The following is a 24,959-nucleotide window of genomic DNA, read 5'->3' as shown; positions in this document are numbered from 1 at the left end:
GTCTATTGAACTAAAGGTGTGTATGGTGCCACTGGTCTGGTTTTGTGGAGTTCCGTTGTATACACTGGGCGACCACAAAAGAAAAAGAAAAAAAAAGTATTTAACAGATATCCTGCTTTTTTCAGTGACTGTTTCTTCTTGCAAAATCATTAAACTTTATTTTGAAGACTCAACAAACTGTTTTTGTCACCTGCAGAGACCTAGAGGAAAGGAGACTGCTGCCCTGCTGTGGGAAAAATCCAAGCATACAGTGGCAAAATATGGCTGTGAAGAACCCTGATAAACAGGGGAGAGCAGCATGTTTGGGAATGTTCTCATGTCCTCCCCCTATGTGCCTCTGCCTGGGTGCTGCTTCAGGGATCCTCTGCTTGGTGCAATGATGAAAATAAATTCACTCTTGATATTTCAGCCCCGGTTTTGTGTTTGTCCCTGTAAGCTACAGAGATATGATGTAAAAAGGAATAATTGACATCAATCTAAACTGCTTGAGCCGCTTCTGTGGCACTTCATTTGCTTCTCTGTTCCACCCCTGTGTTCAGGAATCTGTACTGGCCACCTGCCTTACACGACTTACACCTTCTACACCAAGTGCTCCAGAGAAACCGAGCAGAGAGGTTGCTGCCAGCCAGGCCCAGCAGAGTCAGGACACTGCCACAACACCAAATCAGCAGAGGACTTGAAGCCCAGAGTAATAAAGGCAGCCTGGCTGGTGCTTGGCTTCAGTGCATTTTGTCACAGCTGATTGGAAGGATGCCTCAGGCAAGAGCTCCAGGCAAGGCAGGGAGTTCAAAGGGAGGAGCAGTGGTGAGACAGAACAGGATGCTCTGCTTCATCTGCAAAACCTCTGGTGACATGGAGGACATTCAGATTATAAATACAGGAGCTCCTGTTGGCTACAGGAAACTGGGGATATGGACCAGGCTGGGAAATGCACGGGAATGAAGGATGGCAGCTGTGAGGTGCTCAGCACCCACCTCAGTGGGCTGCAGCTGCCCTTGGCCTGAGCTCGGGAGGATCTTCCCTTTTCCTTTGGAACTCCCTGGCAAACACGGAGCCTTTTAGCCCACAGCAGTCCCCTCTGTGGGAGCACCAAGAGATTCACAGCCTCGCCAGGCTGGGTTGCCACCCTGTGTGCTGCAGCTCCTGCCAGGCCTGCTCAGGGAGCACAGGCAGCTCTGCACACATCTGTCTCCTGGGAATTGCTCACCTGGGAGGGAGCAGCAGCTGGAGACTGCAAAGACAAAGCAAGCATCTGCTTTGCTATCAACCCCAATGCCAGGCAGTGTCCAGCGTGGCACATTGTGGCATCCTGGAGCTTTCATCTGCACAATGTGTGTGGCCAAGCACGTGTCCCCTCAGGCTCCTTGTCTCAGGAGATTTTCAGCCAGGCTGCAAGAGCTGCATTTGCAAATGCATTTGAGTGCTGCAGCTCCTCTGCAGGCACCTGACACAGCCAGTGGGATCCAATGTCCTGGCAGGAAAATCCCCATGTGCCTCACAACGAGTTCCACAAAACAGCCTGGCAGCTGCTGGCCTGCAGAACAGAGAGTTCTGGAAAATCTCCTTGGCATGGCTGAGAGCTCTCCTCCCTGCAGAGATCCTACAGAATGATCTCTGCACCAGGGCAGCTCTCTAGGAGGAGAAGTGGACGCAAGAAAAGGAGCTTTTGCATCAGACCAAGGCCTTGTGGCACAAGTCACAAGCACTTGGTGTCCCTGCATCCCTCCTGCCCCAGGCAGCGCCTTTCTCCTCTGCCCCACACAGCACACACTGCAACGCCCCAGAGACCAAAAGGCTTCGGCCTTCAGCAGTTTCCCCCAAATCAATGACTACAGCACCATGAAAACAACAAGCACTTCTGATTTGTCAGTTCCATCATTTTATTTCAATAAAAGCATCTTGTGGAACCTGTTCTAACAGGGCAAGAGCTACAGCTCAACTGCCTGAGGAACAGATTCCAGAGGAACATATTCCAGGCCAAATGCTAAATAATATTTTCTACCATAAAAACAGAGCTCCCTAGCAGTTTTCTTTCCCAACTAATGTCTAGTTTAAACCTTCAGAACTCTTTACCTTGTTTAATTAATTAATTTCATTAATTAATTATTAGGGTTGAATTTTAATGAATTTAGTTAGTTAGCTAGCTAGTTAGTTATTAATTTTTATTAATAATTAATTTTTTTTGTTTTTTATTAAACAGGAAAAGAGGGCATGAGAGGGTCTTTATCCAATTATCTTTAATTCTAGAAGAGAGCTTTACTAACATCTAGCCCTATTTTAACCTACAGAATTTAATTCTAATAAATTCTCTTACTTTTGCTCCTCAAGTTTTTGAGGCAGCAAGTATTATGGCACCTCAGTCTTGAGCCTCCTGGCCCTGCAGCAGATGGACATTGCCACCCAACTTGGTGGCATCTGCAGAATGACTGAGGGTGCCTTCAGTGGTCTTGTCCAGGTCATTGGAAATGTCACTGCCAATGTCAGCGTTTGGTTACTCAGACCAGAACCCTGATTTGCTTTGGCACTTGCTTTGGCACGTCTTGTTTCCTGGTCACCTCCATGTCACAAAGAAGGAGAAGCAGGTTCTTTGTTTGGGGCCTTGCCAGAGTGGTGAAGGTGCCTTTGAAACAGATTTTTTGGGGAAGGGAACCTCTCCATCCCAAGCCTGCCAGTCGCATGCCAAGAGCTGTGAGGGATGCCTGGGACAATGCAAAGGCACTGCAGATCTTCCAGCCAACACATCCACTTTCTGCAGGGCCTGGCTCAGGGGCTGTGCACAAACACACATGGAGCAAAGGAGAGCAAGGACAGAGCGTTCCAGAGCTCATTCCAGTGCTCATGCCTCCATGGGTGTTACACCATTGGCATTCCAACAGAGCCATGGTGGAATGGCTCCTCTGACTGGAGCACTGGAATGAGGTGTCTGAGGCTCCCAAATGCCCTGAGCACCCTCCTGAAGTGGGACAGCTGCCACTCGGGGACAGCCACAGCCACAGCTGAGCGCAGGCCTTGCAGACACTCAAACAACCACCTGTGCCACTCTAGGAATTGCTGTCCCCAAGTGCCATCTGGAATGTCCCGTAGGAGGGACCCTGAGGCACTGTCTGTCATCCTCAATCCTCCAGGCTGGGTGGCTGCATTCCAACCACAAGTCAATTGGGAGGGACACAGAGCCACTGTCCTCGTCAGCGTTCCCACTCAGGTCTCTGTCTTCAGCCCAGGCCTCTAATGGGAGAGACCCTGAGCCACTCTCTGCCTCACTGCTCCAGCTCAGCTGTGTCTTCAGCCCATGACCAACATGGCAAGGAGCCTGAGCCACTCTCTTCCTCAGACCTGCTGCTCAGCTCTTCATCTTCAGGCCATGCCTCACCTGGGAGGGACCCTGAGGCTCTCTCCTCCTCAGTGCTCCAGCTCAGGTGTGTGATCTCTGCCCACTCTGTGCACAGCCCTGGCAAACTGCACACACACCTGAGCTCCTCAGAGCTGGACCACTCCTCAGCTGGTGCCCCTGACAGGCATGGCTCTGCCCCTGCCCCCCCCCCTGCCCACCGAGATCTTCCAGCTGGCTGGGCAAGGGGCTTGGGGGCACTGGTGCATAACTGGGTATGGAGTTGAGGCCTCTTCCCCACTGTGAGGGACTCTGATGAGCAGAGCTGGGCCTTGGCCTGTGGCTGTCCATGGATGAAGTCTCCTGTGCTCTGCCCATCCCTCACAGGGCCTCACAGGAGGCCTCTCTTCTCCACTTCTCCAGCTTCGATCTCATTCATGTTCCCCTTGACAGTCTTCCTCCAGGATGACACAGGCCTCCTCAGCTCTCTGTCAGCACAGCCCCCGCTGCTGCCCCTGCCCCCTGCCCACCCAGAGCTTCCAGCTGGCCGGGCTCCGGGCTGGGGGGGCAGCAGGGGCTGTGCGGGGCAGCTGCCCGGCTCTCCGGCCCCAGTGCGGGGGCTGCTGCTGCCGTCCCTGTCCCCGTGCCCTGATGCGGGGGCCGCCGTGTCCCCGGCTGCTGGCCGCGTCGCCGGATCACAGCCGCCATCCCGCTCAGGATGGCACGGGAGCCGCGCCGCAGCGAGCGCAGCAGAGCCTGGCCGCGGCCCCTGGGGCTGTGCGGGGCTGCCCGGCTCTCTGCTGCTGCCGCCTGCGCCACAGAGGCAGCACAGGAGTCACGGTGCTCCTCAGCTTCCTGCGGGGCTGCCCGTGACTCGCAGTCGGACAGCTGCACGGAGCAGGAGAAGGATGAGGACCAGCTGGCCCTCTGCGGTGCAAACGGCCCCCCTGGCACAGCAGCTCCCTCCGTGCCCGCAAGCCCGCCCCAGCCCCAACACGCCCTAGCCCATCCCTCACCTTCTGCCTCCCAAACATCAGCCACTTCTTCTTGGGCTGCACGTCGGTGCTCATCTCCTTGTCCGTGGACATCTTGGAGTCGCTCCGATGCTACCCTAGCTCGGGGAGATGCTGTCTCCAGACGGAGCTGCTCCCCTGGCAGTGAGCACCCCCGGGCTCTCGGTGCCCTTTTATAGCCTCCCGCTCACGCCGTGTCCCCAGGTGTCACAATGGGCTCTGGGCACACGCAGCCACACGTCACAAAGGAGCCTGCAAGGCGCTGCTGTCCCCACGGGCCACTCCCCAGCAGCCCCAGGACAGCGGCGGGCTAGGGGGGCTCAGAACCAGCTGCAAACCGGCTGGAACCGGCTGGGACAGCAGTGTGCAAAGAGGGCGGTGACAGAGCTGTCACACAGCCTCTCGCAGGGACACATCAGGGACTGCAAAAGCAATCAGTGCATGTGCCACAGCTTTAAAAAACTGTGTTTGCACATCATGCACAGCTGTAAAGTTGTAGAAGGCATCGCTGCAGGCTGAAATTTGTTTCTAAATGTAAATAAGGTAGAAATTATTGTGGGAACTATTCTGAAAAATAATTTTTCTGTCCAAACCCACATTTTTTGATGTCTATTAACTCTGATAATTGCACACTCAGCAGAGAATTCCCTTCTCAAATCAGGATAGAGGCCCCACTGAAAAATGCAGAGGCTCTTGCACATGGAACATGTGCAAGCCCAAGTTTAGGGTCAAGAACTGTGGTGTGCAAATACTGGGCTCATTGGGAAAAATTTTTTCCTTCCACCATAGTTGAGAATTCCATCATTTGCCCCTTTAGAATGAAGAATAAAACAGAGGAGAACTCCCACAGTTCAGGAGGCAAAGGAAAGAACTCCAGAGATGAGCTGTTGGAATACAATTTCTAAAATGGCTGAAACGTTCACACAGCTCCATTTGAAACTGGGAAATTGCAAGAGGAAGTGCTGGTGAATACTCCCATTTCAGAGGGCTTGGCTGGGCTCTTGGGAAGGACTTGTTCCCTGGGAGGGTGGGGAGGCCCTGGCACAGGGTGCCCAGAGAAGCTGTGGCTGCCCCTGGATCCCTGCAAGCGTCCAAGGCCAGGTTGGACACTGGGGCTTGGAGCAGCCTGGGATAGTGGAAGGTGTCCCTGCCCATGGCAGGGGGTGGCACTGGATGGGCTTCAAGGTCCCTCCCAACCCAAACTGTTCTGGGGTTCCATGATTCTCTGGTTCTACAAACTACTGTGAAACATTTCACATCAGCATGGAGAAGCCAAGTCCATCCTGCTTGGAGATCCAAAGGATAATATTTGATGCATTTACATCTGTTAGAATTTTGTCATGACTCTGGAACAGGAGATTCCTCTAAAATGTAATAGAGGGATCTTAAAATCTTTCAATATAAGGATTTAATGTGTGCCATCTTCAAATGATGACTCTGAATGAGACTGCATGTGGCACCCTCCAGTATTAATTTAACAATTAATTCTTCAGGATATTTGAATGACAGTGAATTTACTGTCATTCACAAACTCTGACACCGAAATTTCTTGAAAGTCAGAATGGAAAACAAGTTGGATTTACCTCTCCAAAAGACAACATATATTTTATAATTTTCAAATTATAAACATGTAAAAGTAGAAGAACCCAGTGAAGCAAATTAGGAAGAACAGAGCTCTCTAAGGGATCCCTGAATATTTCTTCACAGTAAATCACAGGAGCTCTCTTCAGCATTGAGTAAATGCTTAAGTAAATTGAGTATCCATTAAGCATTGAGTAAATAAACAACTGTGATTTCCAGGCTCATTGTCATGCATGTTTTTTTAAGTTATCCATAAACCCTTTAAATATGTTTGGCATTTCTATCTCTTAGAAGCTGTTGGGAAACTTTTGTTACACTCCTTGAGGTGAATAAAACACACACTTGGCTCTGAAATATTGCAAAGCAAAGCACAGACAGTTGGTGTCTTGGTTCAACCCAGGCAGCACCTCACAGCCCCTCGGTCACTCCCCACCAGTGGGATCAGGAAGAGAGTTGGGAGGGTAAAAACTGGAGTGGGTTGAGATCAAGGCACTTCAACAGGGAAAGCAAAAGGCACCACATGAGCAAAGCAAAAGAAGGAATTCCTTCAGCCCTTCCCAGGGCTGGGCAGCTGTTCAGCACCTCCAGGAGAGCAGGGCTCCATCCCACAGAACGGTGACTTGGGAAGACAAAAGCCATCCCTCCAAACGTCCCCCCTTCCTCCTTCTTCCCCCCACTGCATATCCTGAGCATGAAGTGACATGGTCTGGGATATCCCTGGGGTCACAATGATGCCTTAATAATTTTGGGGTTTTTTTCTCTTCATGTGTCTGTAACTTGGTGTAGTTCTGTGCTCTTACAGAATGCTGAAAACCTCTGTTCCAACACATTAAACCAAAACAAAGCTCTCTGGATAGAGATTCAAGGACATATTCATTACCCTTGGGCCAGAAAATATCTAAACAACAGTGGAAAGGGGGGAGCAGGGCCTGGGGTGGTCAATATCATTGCCTGAAGGTGTGATTAGAGAATTAGGGACCAATATGCTAATAAGACAAAACTTATAAAAGATAAAGAGCTTGTGACCTGGTGTCCATTTTGGGTGTAGTCCCTGAGGGAGACTTTGCTTGCCTGAATGTACCTTGAAGGCCTTGAATAAATTTGTCTGCTTTTAATACACCCAATTGTTTTGGCATCTGTTTCAGGTAGCCTGTTCCAGGCATCAGAGTCACCCAGAGATAAAGGACTGAATGTCTGCTGTGACCCATGAAAGCTCTGCAGCCCCTGGGGACACAACAGGGACAGGGAAAGGAGTGTGGGCAGTGCCTCCTCTGAGCCTCAGGGAACTTCCAGAGGAGGATCCAGGGCAGCCCCAAGGCCATCTGGCAGGCCTGGAACAAGGCAGGCAGCTCTGAGCAGCCTCCATGGCCCCAGCAGAGCTCGTGTGGGAGGGCTGAGTGCAGGGAGCACCATCAGCTGCCTGTGTGTCCCAGCTGGAGCAGCAGAGCCCAGCAGAGGCAGCCCATGGCCCCAGGCAGCACAGCCCCCGTGCTCTGCAGAGCAGCACCCCCAGCTCTGTGGGGCTGTGGGGAGCAGGGCAGGGGCTGCAGCAATGGCTGCTCAGGCCAGCACAGCCGTGATCCCCTGGGAAAGGCTCTGTGGGCAGCTGGGATGTGCCAGGAGAAGAGCAGGAGCCCTTGTGTGTGTGCACAGGAGTCCTGGCAAGAGCTGGGGCAGCAGGAGCTGCCTGAGGAGCCCCGGGGCAAACTCTCTGCTGCTGTCCTGGGCAGTGGGGCTGTCCTGGGGCTGCAAGAGATGCCAGAGCTGAGGATCTCCTGAGCATTCCAGACACAGAGTCACTGTCCCTGACCTCCATTGCTTCCCATTCTTGCTGCAGGGCCAGATAGGACTGGGCTGCTCTGCTGGGCTGGGGCAGAGGTAGGGAGAGGCTGGACTGGGCAGTGCCAGGAAGAAGAAAACAATGGACCCTTGGTTATACAAGTCCCTGCAGTGTCAGAATGGTTCCATGGAGCCCCAGAGAGTCACAATGATCTCCCTTATTCCATGGGCCCCCACAGTGTCACAGTGTCCCTTGGTTGGTAAGGGCCCCATGATGTCACAATGGCACCTTGGTTCATGAGGCCTTGCAATGTCACAATGGTCTCCTTATCTTCATGACGCCCTGCAGTGTCACAATGGCACCTTGGTTCCTTTAAGCCTCACAGTGTCACCATGGTCCCCTGGGTTACACGAGGCCCTGCAGTGTCACAATGCCCCTTTGGTTCTATGGGGCCCTCAGTGTCTGTTTTGCTTGTGGGCAGTGTCAGTACCAAAGACAGACACCAATTGAGGGAACAGTGTAATTTATTATAACACACAACTGCAAAGAAGAACAAAAGGATATGCTCAGCCCTACAGAATCATTTGCAAAGAATCATTAGCAAAGGATTACAAAAGGATAAGATCAACAATGCACTCAGTCATCTCTACCAAAGATTGCCTATAATGATTTAGAAGGATCCATCACCAGTTATCCTCAGACTTGACCATCACCCAGACCCACACATCAGCTGGGGAAGCTGTCACAGCCAAGGACTGCAGAGCCACTCTGGACACTGGGAATTCCTGCAGCTGTGTCCAGCCACAGGTGAGGCTTCCAACCTCGCTGGGAGAGAGCCCAGCTTGGATAGTGCTGAACAAACAAACTGACAGCACTTCCAGTGCAGGAACATCTGGATTCATTCTCCTCTTGGATTCCCCAAAGCCTGGCCAGGGCTCCAGGAGGAACCAAGGGAGTTGACTTTGATCCTACTCCCTCAAACAAAACCAGATATGGCCTTGTCCAGTTTCTAAATACAGAAAGGTAAAACCAGGTTTCACCAGTGAACAGATACATAGATCATATTACTAATAATGTTTCATTAATGACCAGATACAAATACAACCTGTAGTTGGAAGGTTCATCTAGAGATAGCTTTGGCTCAAGGCCTGTTGCTCAGGCCTTAGTTCTTCAATCAGTCCCTTGACCTACAGATGAACGTCAATCTTCATAATAATTGTTTTAATAACAGAACCTTAGATTTAAGTATTTGGCGTAATGGCATTGTCTCTTGATCTTCAATTCAGTGCTGTTCAAGTTCATTACTCAGAGCTATGATTAACATTCCTTTCAAAACATGCCTAATTAGTTGCTATTCTCTATGTTATTTATGAATTCTCCTTTTTTTCTTGAGACTGTGTCTCTTTTCAGACAAGTCTCAGTGCTCCATTTTTCAGCACAAAGTGTCACAACAACTCTAACATGGAATCATAACACACCAAGTGCACACACTGCAATGATTACAGTCACTGCCACAAATGCATTTCACAGCAGCCTCCAATTTGGCAGCCATGAAGTCAATCCTACCAGGGAGAATTTTCCTCTTTCTGCCACTCTTCTACTGCTCTTTCTATCAAGGTCATTCCTGACTGTTGGACTCAAACCCATCACTGATACAAGTGCAACATTCCTGTCCTAGAATAGCACAGGTTCCTCCCTGGACAGAAAGCAGATAATCCAAGGCCATGTAGTTCTGTAGAGCTCCAATTTGTGTTTGTTGGAGCTCATAGGAGGTGCTATTCAATATTTTAGCAGTATCATTTGATATTTCTTCTAATAATCGATTTAGCTCCTTAACATAAACTCTACAGGGCAAAGCAATGTACATGGGACAGAGGGTGAACCAGAATCTTTGGCTTTCTGAAATCAAAGGCACTCTTTGGGTGGAAAATGTTCCCTTGGCCCCAGCTCTTCCCTGTGGTTGTTGCCAAAGTAGCCAAAAGGGTGGCACTGCAGCTGAGAGTGGTGTAACACTGACCCTGAGCAGCTCCAGCACCCCAAGCTCTATTGACATTGTGAGTGATGTTCAAGCACAGAATGCCATTCACATTGTGGCCTCTAACTGTAACAGGGTAAGTTTCTCCTGAAGGCAAATCCTAGTGAATCCTGTAAAATTGATAAATGTATTCCTTTGTTCCACAGCACAGTTTTCTTTAATTATCCCTTCACTGGCTCTGTTACAAGTCAGAGCCCATTGACAGAGTTCTGCCAGAGTAGCGTGGGCCCTCCAAGGGAATCCTGTTCCTCCCAACATTAGTTGAGAACATACCCAGCAATTAGTTACAATGAGTACTTTGGCTACTTTGATCTTTATAATTTCGCAAGTATTTTCATGACTAATCCCTTGATGAAACTCCAGAGGTGTTACTGGCAAACAAAGATTCTGGTTGACTATCAAGATACAACTTACAGACATAAGCAGTACTTTAGTGACAAGGTTATTCACTCTTTTTCCTCAATCTCATTCAGGTCAGGAACAATAATTCCATGGTCCATGGAGCTGGCTCCTTTTTAATTCCACAATAATGCCCCCAAGGTCCTTTGCTGTTCAGCTTCACCACGGTGTCTGTGGGTAACAAGGCTTGGTGGGGTCCTTTCCCCTTTGGCTGGAGAGCTGCCAGGTCCCAGTCCTTGAGGTGCTCCAGGCTCCTGGCTGGAATTCCTGTGGAAGGCACTCAGGGTCACATCAGCCTTCACATGGAGCCCTGTGGATCAGAGCATTTTCCAAAGGGAACGTTGGGGCAAACAGAGAGATTTGGTCTGGCAGAATCTGTGAAACAACATCCTATAACATCTACTTGTTCTCCCATAGAACACTTGGCTGCAGGGACATATTCTCATTGTTCCTGCCCAGGTTTCAGGATTAAAACTGTGTTGTCTTTCCCCAGAGCTGTTCCTTCAGCTGGCTCAGGAGGGCCATTTGGCCTCTGGACCCACACCTTGGCTCCATTATTAGGACTGCTGGATCCAAACACTTTATCTCCACAAGCAGTAGTGATTTGAGGTGGATCTCCTTTTTTCACAACTGTTTTTAAAACTGTATTATCAGTAATTGTCCTACCCTGTCATGGGGTGGCATAATCAAATCTTGTTCAGTATTGTTAACCAGAATTTAATTTCTTCTTCATTATTTGTAGCGATTTCTCCTCCCATGACATGAACACTTTGCAAGGCCAAGCTGCAGTGAGCAGTTATCAAACCAAAGTGTTCTGGAGGAATCTGAATTCCTGTTTTGGTATTGATAACTCTCATTTCCTTCTGATTTATCCTCATTAAATCTAAAGCATAAAGGTCCAGCCATGCAGCTTCTGGAGTGGACCTGTAAGGGGTTCTCCATCAGGACAGGTTCCCATCTCCTCATTTTTTCATCTGCTCTTTTAACAAATCCTCTATCCACTCTACAAATCCTACAGCTTGTGGATAGTGCGGTATATGATAAACCCAGCAGCCTTAATCACTTTATTTCTCACAGTAACAGACAAAGCATTCCATATCACAGAATCAGAAAACCCTATAAAAATAGCCAATTTCATCCCATCCTCCTTTATTCATTATAAACAAACTCGTCAATTTTCTCACTGACATTCAGGTCCTGGCCAAACATTTTCTGTAGGGTATTTAGTGTTACATCCCTGAGCAGCAAAAGGTAACAAACTGTCAGCATTATTTCACATTATTATTTTCTTTGTATCTATATCTATATATATATATACATACATACTTATTTTATTATATTTTTACATATAATTTTAATGATATATATATATTTATTTATTCTATTATTTCACTTGCACAAAGAAATCTAAGCTCAGAATTAAAAACTTTTGTTGCTCCATGTGGGAGCATTCCAAAACCAATTGTTCCTTCTGTTGGTGCTTTTTCCAATATACTGTTAACAAAATTTATCCTCATCTTCCCAAACCCACAAGATCTTTTCCTTTTTCCTTATGCAATGTTGGATGCATTTTAATACATCCAGCAGATCAGCTTCTTTTAGCTGACTTCCCCATTGCTCACACAGTGCTCTGATCTCAGCCCACTCCAGAGCCAGCCAACTATAGGGAAGGTCTTCCCAACCAGGAATCTTGGATGGGACCAATTCCTTACATTAATATTTAAAAAGTGACATTTTGCTGTGATCTGGACAGACTATGCCAATGTTGTTTTGCCAGTGGGCAGGGCCAGCACCAAAGACACAGACACCAACTGAAGGAATCAGTGCAATTTCCTATAGTTCAGAGCAGCAAAGAATCACAACAGGAGAAGCTCAGCAATGCACCCAATCATTCCTACCAAAGATTGCCTGAAGGGATTTAGAAAGATCCATCACCAGTTAGCCTCAGACTTTACCATCACCCAGCCCCACACATCAGCTGGGGAAGCTGTCACAGCCAAGGACTGCAGAGCCACTCTGGACACTGGGAATTCCTGCAGCTGTGTCCAGCCACAGGTGAGGCTTCCAACCTCGCTGGGAGAGAGCCCAGCTTGGAGAGTGCTGAACAAACAAACTGACAGCACTTCCAGTGCAGGAACATCTGGATTCATTCTCCTCTTGGATTCTCCCAAAGCCTGGCCAGGGCTCAAGGGGGAACCAAGGGAGTTGACTTTGACCATACACCCCCAAACCAGGCCAGATGTTGGATTTCATGGCCTTGTTTAGCTTCTAAATACAGAAAAGTCAATACATGTTTCACTAATTAGTGGATACATCTATCACAATGCTAATGATCACACATGTTTTGCTAATGAGTGGATACAAAGATAACCTTTGGTTGGAAGGTTCATGGAGAGGTCACCTTTGGCTCAGGCCTGTTGTTCAGGCCTCAGTCAGGCCTCTTGTTCAGGCCTTGGCACTTCAGGGATGTGGTTTAGTGCTGGGCTGACAGTGCTGCGTGAACGCTGGACTTGATGAGTTCAAAGGTCTTTTTCAACAGAAAATATTCTAGAATTCCAGGACTTTATCTGCTCCATTCAGCCTGGTCCATGTTAGCAGCATTAATTTGCTCAGAAAGTTCCCTCTTGGTCAGCTCTTGAGGCCTGAGGCTTCAGGCCCTTTAGCTCCTGGTGCTAAGCTGCTCATGCTGAACGAGACGAGTCGAAGAGAAGAATACAGTTCATCCAATTCCTTCTGGGACACTGAGAGGGGAGGGTGTGAAAACAGGGGCATTGCTTGGTGTCACCTCCTCTCTGCCCTTCACGCCTTTCAGTGCTCTGAAACAGCCAAGAGCTTTCTTCAAGAGTGCAAGGAAGCAGCTGTTCCTTCTGCCAGGTCTGGCTCTCTCCAGTCTCTGCACTTGACTGCTTTTGTCCCTCTTGCTGTGCCCTCTGTTCCCCCTCTGCTCGCTGGCTGCTGCCCAGGACTGTGGAACTGGCACAGATCAAGTGCTCGAGAGCCTCATTTCTCTGCCCTTGGAGCTGCCTGGGCACAGCAGCCTTTTCCATCTGCAAGATCCATATGGACAGGGAGTGCCCAGCTCCGTTCCTTGCACAACCTCCAGGAGCCCAGGGCCTGCCATCTCAAGTCCCTGCTGGCACTGAGGGCTCCCAGGTGCCTCAGGCTGCTGTGACACCACTGCAAACAGGAGGCAAGAGTGGCAGGGGCTGTGCTCAAAGTCAGCTCCATTTGCTGCTGCTGGTGCTGCTGTGGGGTCATTTGTCCAGCCCTGCCCCAGCCTCAGGGATCAGCTCCAGGCCCTGCTGCTGCTCCCTCGGGATCAGCCACAATCTGGTTGTTGCTCTCAATGCCAGCAGAAGCAGTGGCTGAAGCAGCAGGTGCTGACAGTGCCCCAAGCCCTGGGGCCAGAGGGAAGGGAGCTGCTTCACATGAAAACCAGGAGCAAAGGACATTTCTTTTTAGGACAGGTTTCCTGGTTTAAGGAAAAAAAAAAAAGAGAAAAAAAAAAGTAGAAAGCCTAGATGAAATATGAAAGATAAAAACAAAACTCAGGTGTGTAGTGTAAAATCTTCTGTAACTTTGGATTAAGAGGTAACTGATCTTTTGTAAAAGAGAGCTCAGTTATTTACTTTGTCAATGTGCTGATAGCATGGATCTATCTTACTGACTTCATCAGCCTTTTCTTAATAGATTCTGGACTTTGTTTCCAATATTAAGTTATTTTAAATTGTGGTTGAAGCAATAGGAAATTGATTGTGCCCTGCCAGCTCCGAGCAGGACTGGGAATCCAGATTCTGCTGATCCCCATCCCATTAAGAAAATGTCCTTCCTTCTCACCCTGCGAACGAGCTGTGCATTCCCTTTGAAATTGTCAGTGGTTTCTTAAAAATGCAAAGTCCCACTTACAGCTTTTTGCTCTGGTTTGGAAGTCAAGAAGGGGAATTCTTCATCCATCAACTCCAGACTGCACTGCCTTAGGAACACAGCCCACTCGCCAGGTTTGGCTCACTTGTGGCACTTCTAGAGGAGGAAGAAAGTGCAATTGCACAATTCCAACCCAAAAGGAAGGAAGAGTGGGACAGACAAAACATCCTGTGGACATACAGGTGTTCAGCTGGGACTGTGGAGTGTTGGGGTTCTTGCCAATTGGATGTGTATCCCTCACTGCAATCTCTGGGCCTGCAGGAGAGTCTCACTCACCTGCACAAGCAGAAAGCTCCGTCGCTGTGCTCAGAACAGGCTCGTCTGATACAGAGCTGTCAGAGCAATGGGAGGGCAGAGCAGGCCCAGCCGTGCTCAGGGCTGAGCCCCAGCAGAGCCCTGCAGAGCCCAGAGCAGCCTCAGCATCCGCAGAGCCCTGCTGGAAGGAGAGAAACCAGAAACTGCCCATCAGCTGAAGGCTCCTGTCCCCTCGTCCCAACTGCCTGCAGTGCCCAGGCCATGCTGGCTGAGCTCAGAGCTGTGCCCAAACCTCCCCATCATTGCTGCCTGTGGGAGGAGAGCAGGAGGGCAGGACATGTGCCCAGCCTCCAGCCAGCCATGGCAGAGCCACCTCCTCAGCAGCTGCCCAGAGCAGGATGCTCCTGTGCTCACTGCCATCTCCCCAGAGCCCTCATCCCACCCCTGCTGAGATGATGGGGATCCACCTCATGGCATCTGCTGCTGGAAGAAAAGCTGCTCCCAAAGGATGTCCTCACCTTTCTCCAAGGGCACATCTGAGCCATTCTGCAGCTGGTCCCAGCACTGCTCCATCCAGACCAGACAACAGTGAGAGTTATTCCTTTAAAAACCAAACAGCAAAATAATGAGATTACAAACCAAAGGTGGAAACAAGAAAAAAGTTACATTATCACTGTCAGGAGCTCAAGGAAGGACTGACCCCTCCATGCCAGGGAAAAACCCACTCACGGCTGGGGGAAACCAAGGTTTCTCCCTTCCCCCTTCATTGCTCCCCCAAAATAATGGTAACCCAGGGCAAACAAGGGCAGTGGAGCAGCCCAAGCCCTTCCTCCCCTGCCAAACAAACCTGCTGCTGCACAGCTTCTGGAGTCCCACCTCTGCTCCCCCCATGGGGGTTTGTTTTGGTCAGGGTGGCTGCCCCCAGCTCCAGCCCCAGCCCAGGGCACGCTACCTGCTGGGGGCTGCTGCTCCCATTTGGGATCCAGCCCAGCTAAAAATCAGCTTGGCAGCCCACTGAAGAATGAGCTGCACCTGCCCCAGCAGAGCGGGCAGGGAGCCTTCGGTGCCCAGCCAGGCTGTGCAATGCCCACGTGTGGGAGCATCCCCCTGGCTGTGGACTCATCTGCACGTTGGCTCTGGAGCCTGGCTCTGAAGCAGGTGCCCAAATCCCAGTGCATCGTCTTCAGCTTACCAGGGGCCAGGTCGAGGGAGATCTTGTCATCCTCCACGTCGTCCTCTGTGTCTCCAGCAGCAGCCCCACCTGGTGCAGCTCCTCTGGGGGCTCCTTCTTCCCTGGGGGTGGGAGAGACCAGGCTGTCAGTGTTCTGCCCAGGGCCCCAGCTGAAGTGCGCCGAGCAGGACAAGCAACAGCAGCTTGCGTGGTGGCCAGCAGTGCTGGCAAGAGCAGCTCAGCTCCAGCACATGAGAGAGCTGCATGTTCCCATCCCATGGCCCCTGCTCCGTGACACGGGCATGACAAAAAAGGCTGCGTTCCTTGGATTTTTATTGCCAAGGGATTTGTGTGGAGCTGCCACTTACCAGGCCAACGAATCCAATGGGCTGTGAGGCTCTCTCCCTTCTTCTACGGCTGGTGAATATCCTGCACCCAAGGATCACAGAACAGGTCTTCCAAGGATGGCCTGTCCATGGAGTGCACAGATAAACACCACCGGATAAGCCTTTGGCAGTCTGCGGAGAGGAAGCAGAAAGCGCCAGTCAGTTGGAGAAGGCTCCTGTCTGCTTTGCCCCACTATTCCTGAGCACGCCCAGGCTATGCTGGATATGCTCAGAGCTCAGCCTAAGCTTCCTCATGCATTCTCTGCCTGGGAGGAGAGCGGGACGTGTGCCACCTCCTCAGCAGCTGCCAGAGCGGGAGCTCATGAGCCCATGAGCCCGCCGCTGCCTCCCAGCGCTGCTCTTCCCCCCCGTGCCGCAGAGATGAGGATGCACCTGGAGAGAGCCGTTCTGGCAGCGGGAGCTGGCCCCAGCTGATACTTCGGCCCCTGCTGAACGGGTGCTCCCCGCAGACCATCTGGTGCAACACGATGCCCAGAGACCAGATGGTAGCTGGCTCGCCGTAGTACCAGCCGAAGTCCTTCCACTCCGGGGGGCTGTAGGCTGCTGTTCCTACAGAATACACACACAGTCCATCAGGGGAACGCTGCCTGCTCCCAGAGCCTCGCCCCAGCATCCCTGGGCATGCCGGGCAAGCCACTGCCTTCTCGCCAGCAGCACTCATGCACAAACCTGGGCTTGCAAGAGGGCAGCCCTGGGAAGCCCTGGGAAGGCCCAAGCTTGGGCCCTGACATGCTGGGCCACCAGATGCTGGGAGTGGGAGCAAAGCCCTGGCTGGGCTCACCTGCAAAGCTGGTGTATGCTGCCTCCTGGAGATAGGTGCCACAGCCGAAGTCAATCAGCTTGGCCTGTCCCGTGCACAGGTCGATGATGATGTTCTCTGGTTTGATGTCCCTGTGCAGGACCCCGCAGATGGTGCAGTGCCACACAGCCTCCAGGACCTGCTGGAACATCTCCCGCGCCACCTCCTCAGACAGGAAGCCCCGTGCCCGAATGAAGCGGGAGAGGTCCTGAGAGTGCTCCGGGCGCTCCATCACCATCCAGATGCAGGTGGAGAGCTCAGCCCACTCCAACAACTGGATGATGCTAGGGCACCCCGTGGACACCTTGCTCAGCAGGACTATCTCCAGGGGTGCGCTGGTGCCGTCAGGCTGCGGGAGGAGCACCGTGCCGTCAGCGGGGCTGATGCCGTGCCGGGGCTCCACAATGATGCCCTCAGCCAGCCCGGTATGCTCTGCGTCCTCCGCTGAGCCCACGCTCCCGCTCCCTCTCCATCCCTCCCTCCTTCCCTCCCTGCAGGCGTCCTGGTGCCCTGCAGCCTGCCAGGCCCCGGCTTATCCCCACGGACCCAGCACGCCCCGCTTTCTCCCGCTCGCCCCAATGGCTCACTCACCAGCTCGGCCCAATGCCGGATGCGGCTCCGGGACACACACTTCATGGCCACCTGCGAGCCAAGGGGAGCAGTGGCATGAGCTCGCCGCCCGCCCTGCCCAGCCCCACCCTCCTCCTCCTCCTCCGCCCGCCGCCAGCCCCGCCACTCACCGGGGCGCCGTCCGCCACGCGTGTCGCTGCATAGACGCTGCCGAACCCGCCTTTGCCCAGCAGCGAGCCCACCCGGTACCGCTCCAGCAGGGCCTCCGGCGTCGTTCCTGCGGGCGAGACGCGGATCTCAGCCTCCGGCCCGGGGCCACCCGCGGCCCCCGACCGCCTCTGCACCGCCCCGGGCCGGGCATCCCCCTCGCAACGGGGCAGCGGCGGCTCGGGGCCGGCGGCCGCGCTGTTGAGCGGCGGAGCTCGGGCCGGGGAAGCTGCGGCCGAGGCGGCGGGAGCGGCCGAGTCGTGTGTGTCCTCCTCGGGCTCCGGGAGGAGCCGGGGCCGCCGCCGGGCTTGGAGCCGGGGCCGCCGCCGGGCTTGGAGCCGGGGCCGCCGCCGGGCTTGGAGCCGGGACAGCCGGGGCCGCCGCCCGCACAGGCGGAGCCAGGGACAGGCGATGCTGCCCCAGCCGTGGCCACTGAGGCCCGCCCAGCAGCGCCACAGCCATGCCGGCGACAGCCGGGCGGAGCCGAGAGCGCGGCGGGCCGCCCGGGGGCGGGAAGGGGGCAGCCCCGGCCGGGGCAGGGGGCGGGCCAGGCGCATGGCCCCGCCCGGCAGGGGGAGAGGGAGCCCGCGAAAGGGAGGGGACACAGGGAAAGGGACACCGGGAGAGGAGGCGGGAAAGGGGGAGAGGGAGAGGAGGAGCAGGAGAAAGGGACGGAGAGGGTCCTAGAAACTGTTCCTTAGCTGCAGCTGCGCCGCTGCCGCCGCTGCCGCCGCTGCCGCCGCTGCCGCCGCTGCCGCCGCTGCCGCCGCTGCCGCCGCTGCAACTGAAGCTCCGGGGCCGTTAGTCCGAGTCTCCGTTAGTCCGAGTGGCCGTTTGTCCGAGTGGCCGTTTGTCCGAGTGGCCGTTTGTCCGAGTGGCCGTTTGTCCGTTCCCCGCTCGCCCCCGCGCGCCCCACGGCCGAGCCCCTGAGTCTGTCCATACACGGGAACTTTGCCGTGTTCAGCCCACATCCAGAGGCTTGACTGCTGCACAGTGGCACAGCAATCCCCTTGGCTGCTCTGTGCATTGTTCCTGCTGAGGGTCAAACACTAGCGGAGCACATTCCCTGTCTCTAGAATTCATACCTGACCCAAGCACTGCACTTGTGTCTCAGGCATTGCTTTCCAAGCAGAACGGGGAAAGACAAACTGTGTGTAACTCATGGTATTTCAGAGAGTCTAAAACATGCTATGTCATGGATCTTCGAGGTGAGATCCATTTGCAGTTAATGGCATAGAGAAGTAGTGCAACATGGAAAAGGAGAGCACATAAATAAATAGAGGAAAACATCTCAGATTGTTTCTTTGCATTTTCATTTCACTTCTGGAAAGCTGTTTCAGTTTTCCAGGAATCTTCTCCACAGTCCTGTTTGCTCTTTTCAAGAACCTTTCCTGGAGGGAATGAATTGCAGGGATTATTGGGCTGAGCTGGCCCTGGCCGGGTGCCTGGTGCCACCAAAGCCGCTCTGTCACTCTCCTCACAGGTGCAGGACACAGAACTCAGGAGGAAAGGCTCGTGGGCTGGGATGAGGGCAGGGAGAGGTCACTCACTGGTCACTGTCAGGGGCACAACAGACACAAGTTAGGGAAATTAATGGAATTGATTTCTAAGCAAATCACAGTATGAGAAGGAGAACTAAAACAAACCCTAACAAAACAGTTTCCCCACGCCTTCCTCCTTCCCAGGCTCCCAGCCTCCACCTGCAGTCCCTGCTCTGCTCTATCTGCACAGGAAATTTGTCACCAGCCACAAACTTTGCTTTAGCCTCATCTCGGGATCCCTTCCTGGAGAGGAAGAACTTTCTCCAGCAGAGATTTGGAGTGTGACAGCCTTTGAGGCTCAGGGTGTTTCTCCTGCAGCTCCTTGTAGATCTCTTCTTCCCGTGCTGGGTCTCCTGTGCCACAGAACTCTGCCAGCTGCAGCTTTGCAAACATCAGCTCAAGGTCTGGATGTTCCTGAACAATTTGCTCGAGGTCCTTGGGGGCTGCATCCAATGCATTCTTCTTGTCTTCCCCCTTTGCATGGAGCCAGTGGATCTGCTGGCCCCTGGCCAGGGCCTGGCAGAGCAGGTGGAACCTGGGTCCTGCTGCAGGAGCTGGGGGAGCTCCAGGACTCGCTCTGGCTGCTGGGGCAGCCACAACACAAGCCGTTCCCAGCCAGGAGCCGAGGGCTCCGTGTGGCTCTGCAGGACCTTGTCCCTGGGGCTCGTCTGGATCAGCGCGGGCAGCTGGGCTGCACTTGGCTTCCTTTGTGTCCCTGCTTCCCCTGGGACAGCAGCTGCCCAGCGCCGAGGGGACAGCAATGGCACCGGGGCAGTTTGGGGTGAGGTTCAGTGTCAGTGCCTGGCAGAAATCCCAAATCCTTCCCGAAGGAGCAGCGAGTGCTGACAGAGCACAGGATGCTCTGCTGAGCACGGGATGGACCCAGGGTGGACAGCTCCGGACTGGTGCTGCCCGTGCCGCGCGGGGCGGGGCCGCTTTGGGGACCCCCCAGGGCAGAGCGCTTTGGGCTGCTTTGGGGCTCTGGGCACCTGCAAAACCGGCGCTGGGCACGGCAAGAGCGTGTGGGGGCAGCTGGGGCCCTACTGGTGGCACTGGTGGCGCTGGGAGTCCCCTGGCCACAGGTGAGGAGCTCTGGGGTGAGCTGGGGGAGGAGCAGGGGGATGGGGCTGGTAGATGGGAGAAGGGGTGCTAAAAGGTGGGGTGAGACCCCCCTAACCGAGTGGGAGGGGAGTGGAACCCTGTAAAAATCAATGTTTACCAAATATGTTAAAAGCCACTAAGAATGAAGAGGGGTGGATGAATTAGCTTTTGTAATGAGGGAAATAAAGGAAAAAACCCACAACAAAACCCACTGGGGGACTGAGTCCAGGATATCTAATCTTTGAAATTCTCTGCTTGGTGTGGGATAGAATGAAATTGCAAAATCAGTAACAGTGAATTGTTCAATTTATTTAAAAACAATCCCATAAACAGGAAAAGGCCACCTCCTGGAACAGTTAAACTGGGAAATTCACCTGGAAGTTACTGGAAATCTATTTCTCCAAATTACCCAGACAAATTTGGAATCACTGTCTTTTGGTATTGGTGAACAAATTTTCTGGATGGCCAGAGGTCTTTCCCTGTCGCACCAATAAATCCAGGGAAGTGGTAAATATTATGCTTAATCAATCATACCAAGATTTGGGGGCAACTTGGTTTGTCTTCAGGGAGAAGCCTCCATTTTATAGCAGATGTGGTGCAACAGCTGAGCAAAACCCTGGGTATAAAAAAGGACTGACAGAGCCCTTGATGACCACAGGTGAGTGGGAAAATGGAAAGGATGAATCAGAATATGAAACAACAAATTAGGAAAATGTGCCAAGAAACCTCTTTAAAACAGCCACAGACCCTTCCTCTGGCTCTTCTGTGAGTCAGAATTCAGCCAGGGACAAAAACAGTGAATTGCTGTAGGGTTGGCTGTACCAAACACCATCAGTTCCTGGAGAAATCCATCCAAAGGGAGAAACAGACTTAAATCTATACCTGGTTTCTTTAGGAAAGGTGGTTTATAACCCTGTCAGGACCAGTTGCTGTGGATGTCCCTGTTGATCCATTCCAGTCTGGGGATTTTGTGTATGTAAAGAGTTGGAGCTCTGAACCCTTGAAGGAAGAGTGCAAAGGAGCTTTCCAAGTTCTCCTGGTAACCTACACTGCCCTCAGGGTGGAAGGAATTGAACCCTGGGTTCATCACACGCAGGTAAAACCAGCAACCACACATTAAATACAGCAGAGAGAAAACTGACTGATACCCTGGACCCTGCAGGTTACATATATATATATATATATACACTACTGTTTTAGGTATCAAATATGATTTTCTAAGGGGATGCTGTTTATTGGATCTAGATGAAGATGATGACTAATTGCATATTTATAATAACAATAGAAACTATGTTGTTAACCTCTGGGGAGGGAAATGTGGTCTTAAAGTTAGTGCAAGATTTTTGCAGATTACAGAATGTAACCCCTATAACAGCTTGTTTGCCAACACATTTTCTCTGCAGAAAATCCAATTCTGTGGGGAGCTTTAGTCAGCGCTTTGACAAAAATCTGGGAACAGGTGTGGGAAGGAAATAGCACCCAGGGCAAATGGAAAGGGATGGAAGGAGAATATTCCTTCCAAAGGAATTCTTACACATCAGAACGACACTGTTGAGAATTGTAATATCTCAAAACTGGACCTGGAAATCACCTCAGGAAATATCTATTGGCTGACAGATTGCACTGATACCCCTTGGGGATGTCAAATTCCAGAAGTATGGAATAGCCCTCAGACAGGACAGTGGGAATATATCCAGCCAGTTCAGTGGTGTCTGGACTGGGAAGGGAGCCCAGGCCTCCCAGAGGACCCTTACAGGTGGGTATAAAATACCCTGATTTAATAAGGCCAAGGCCAAAGGATCCCAGGGCAAAGGAAAAGTGGAATTGCATTTGGATAGACACTTGAACTGTTTGGAATCCTGAGGTACAGTGGCTCATGGCTGTGGCCCAGGCTCTGAGGGTGGGATGTGTCTGTAGAAATTATTCTGCCTTTCTTAATGACATCTGTTAGGTCTCACCTAACAAACAGTTCAGCTTGGCAAGTCACAGACTGTCAGCAGGACATGGTGAAATCATTAGTTCACTCAGGATGGGTGGGAAGTGATGGAATTTGGGGCACACATTTGCCCTTGGGGGAATCAAGAGCACAATGGACACTTGGGGTTTTAAGGTTATGTCCCTTGTGGAAGGAATCACCCCTGGGAACCCAGCTGTGGGGAAAGGTTAAAGGGGATGAAACTTGGAAACATCCCAGCATGGGAACTGCAGTGGGATGGATTTTAGAATCCATCTTTACTCCTCAAAGATCTGCCTTTAGGAACAGACCAAACACACAGCATTGGAGTGCAAATGGGAACTTTAGTGAATGCAACTCAGTTGGGGTTTACTGAAATAAATGAACAGTTGAAAGCCACAACTAAAATGACCTTACAGAACAAACTGTCATTAGATCTTTTGCTGTTACATGGAGTATGAGGATACTTGAATTGAAACAACAAACTTGTGTGCACCTTCTAAATGTGATGCTGAATTGGATGATCAGGCAGAGAGGATAAAATCGGTTGCTGCATCCAGCAGGGAATTAAGGGGTGGATTAGAAAGTAACTGGTTAAATAAAATATTTAAAGGACTTGGATTTTCTCTGACTGCTTGGTTGGCCTTACTTTTGTAAAATATGATTGGGATCACAGTAATAATTGTGATTATGACACTTGTTTTAAGCTGTGCAAAGAACACAACTGTGAATGCAACTGAGGAACTGACAGAATGTGAGTAAAAGAGCAGAGTGAGGCTTATGAAGGCTTGAAGGGAAGAGGAGCTTCCCAAGCCTCAAAGAGGGGGAATGTTGCCAGATGAAAAATCATTTGCACCTGCTGGGTTCATACAATGCTTACTGTCCAGAACCCCCTGGCCCCTGGAACCACACAGTGCTTATTCTGTAGGAAGCAATCAGCCCAGGTGTGCCAACTTCTACCAGCTCACCAGGCAGTCAGGTATGACTTTGGGGTCACCAACCACCAGGGACCACCAAAGAGAGCCCCAGGACAGAAGAACAGATGTGCAAAGGGTGGGGGGAAGTATGGTAATGATTTTGGGTAAAAGATGATCATATGTAGGTTTATTCTGGGACAATCACTGAATAGGTCTGTAAAATACAGGATAGAAACAGGAACTTTCCCGTGCTCAGCATGCACAGCTTTGGAAGGAGCTCTTCCCTGTGCATCTGGCCAAATAAAGAATGCTGCTGCTTAATGCTGCACTGGTGTTAAGAAGGTTTTTATTTTACTGAATTTTTGGGAACACCTCTGTGGCTGTCATAGAACCACAGAGCAGCTGTGATGTCAGAAAGGAGCTGTGTGACATCACAGAATGCATTGTGTGAGGTCATCAAGCAGCTATGACATCATAGAGGGAATGAGTGACATCACAGAGCAGGCTGTGACACAGAGGAGGCTGTGTGACATCACAGAGAGGGCTGTGACATCACAGGATGGTGATGGGACATGGTAGAGTGGGCTGTGATATCACAGAGCTGCCTGTGGGACATCACAGAGTGGGCTGTGACACTACGGGGTGGTGGTGTGACATCACAGAGCAGGGTTGTGACATCACATATAGGGCTGTGACATCACAGGGCAGTTCTGTGACATCACAGAAAGGCTGTGGGACATCACAGAATGGGTAGTGACACGCAGAGTGGGTTGTGACATCATAGGGGGGACTGTGTGACATCACAGGGCAGCTGTTAAATCACAGACTTACTCTGTGACATCATAGAGGAGGCAGTGACATCACAGAGTGAGCTGTGACATCACAGCGCAGGTGTATGAAATTACAGGGAGGTATGACATCATAGAGTTGTCTGTGACATCACACGGTGGCTGTGTGATGTCACAGAGGGCTGGGTGAGGTCACTGTGAGGTCACTCAACCCCACCCACCTTCACAGTTCCCCCACAGAAGTCCAACACTGCTCATCTGACCCCAAGCACTGTCCCACCTGCAGGATCTGCTTCCCATCAGCCTCTTCCTCCTGCAGCCCCAAGCCCAGGTTGGTGCTAAACAAAGGGCACTGGCTCAGGGTCATCCCCCGGCGGGGGCTGTGCACCCCCTCTGCCCCCTCCCCAAATTCCCTCCTGGGGGGAGCAGGAGCTGGGTCAGGAGCCCCGTGGGGAGGGAAAAGGGGGTGACACTGGGATGGGGAGGGGTCACCCACGCTCTGGGGGACACACATGATCCCTGGGGACACCCCTCACCTTCTCCCACAGCACCAGGAGGATGAACCCCAGCATGGAGCCCCTGAACCCTGGCAGCATCTTGGGGAGCAGCGTCTGGGGGCAGCTTTGGGGGTCTGGGGGATCACAATGGCCTCAAAGCCCCTCCCAGCTCCATAGTCACTCACAGGCCTCTTAAACCACCCCACAGCTCCTTCTAGGATCCTCCCAAACCACTCCCTGCAATATAAATGGTCCCAAGAGACACCATAACCCCTTTCCTATCTTCTCCAAGACCCACCCAAATTCTCTCCAAGCCACAGAGCCAGGCCAGGACCCCAAAACTCCCTCACAGACTCCACCAAGACCCTTCCAAGCACCACAAATGCCCCCAAGAGCCACAAAAGCCCCTCCCAGTCCCCTCAGGAGCCCCTAAACCCCCTCCCAGCCCCCATGACACTGACCAGGAGAGGTTGGTGGACAGGAACAACCACAGCTGGGGGCAGCTTGGGCACTTCAGCAGCAATTTGAGCACCTTGAGGAGCACACCCCAAATGGGGAGACCCAGGCCAGGCACTGGGACAAAAAACCGGAATTAATGGAGAACAGATGGGCTCAGGTGGACACGTTTTGCTGGCACAACTATGAGATCATGGCCATGTACCCCAGCCTGGGCAGCCCCAGAACACCCAAAT

General features: G+C 51.9%; 2 protein-coding genes and 1 long non-coding RNA gene across 3 annotated transcripts in view; all 3 read right to left on the bottom strand.

The window, feature by feature from the left end:
* The window catches only part of LOC146421242 (uncharacterized), a 117,253-nt gene that overhangs the window by 60,580 nt on the left and 31,714 nt on the right, over positions 1-24,959 (bottom strand). The gene's annotated exons all lie outside the window — the stretch shown is intronic.
* On the bottom strand, positions 14,833-15,982 carry LOC146421244 (uncharacterized). Its single transcript, XR_014848808.1, has 3 exons — positions 15,855-15,982; positions 15,508-15,608; positions 14,833-14,916 (listed from the first exon to the last, which is right to left on the bottom strand). It is a non-coding gene; the product is annotated as an uncharacterized LOC146421244 (long non-coding RNA).
* LOC146421243 (serine/threonine-protein kinase pim-1-like) lies at positions 16,114-17,931 on the bottom strand. The gene is made up of 5 exons (XM_085047691.1): positions 17,860-17,931; positions 17,433-17,747; positions 17,284-17,334; positions 16,675-17,041; positions 16,114-16,442 (listed from the first exon to the last, which is right to left on the bottom strand). The coding sequence occupies exons 1-5, from the start codon at positions 17,929-17,931 to the stop codon at positions 16,114-16,116; spliced, it is 1,134 nt and encodes a 377-aa protein (XP_084903817.1).

The sequence above is a fragment of the Lichenostomus cassidix genome, unplaced genomic scaffold, assembly GCF_008360975.1.
Source record: "Lichenostomus cassidix isolate B80296 unplaced genomic scaffold, HeHo_3.0 HiC_scaffold_43, whole genome shotgun sequence".
Taxonomy (NCBI): domain Eukaryota; kingdom Metazoa; phylum Chordata; class Aves; order Passeriformes; family Meliphagidae; genus Lichenostomus; species Lichenostomus cassidix.
The sequence above is the reverse complement of the archived record's forward strand: the minus strand, read 5'-3'. Positions and strand labels throughout refer to the sequence as shown.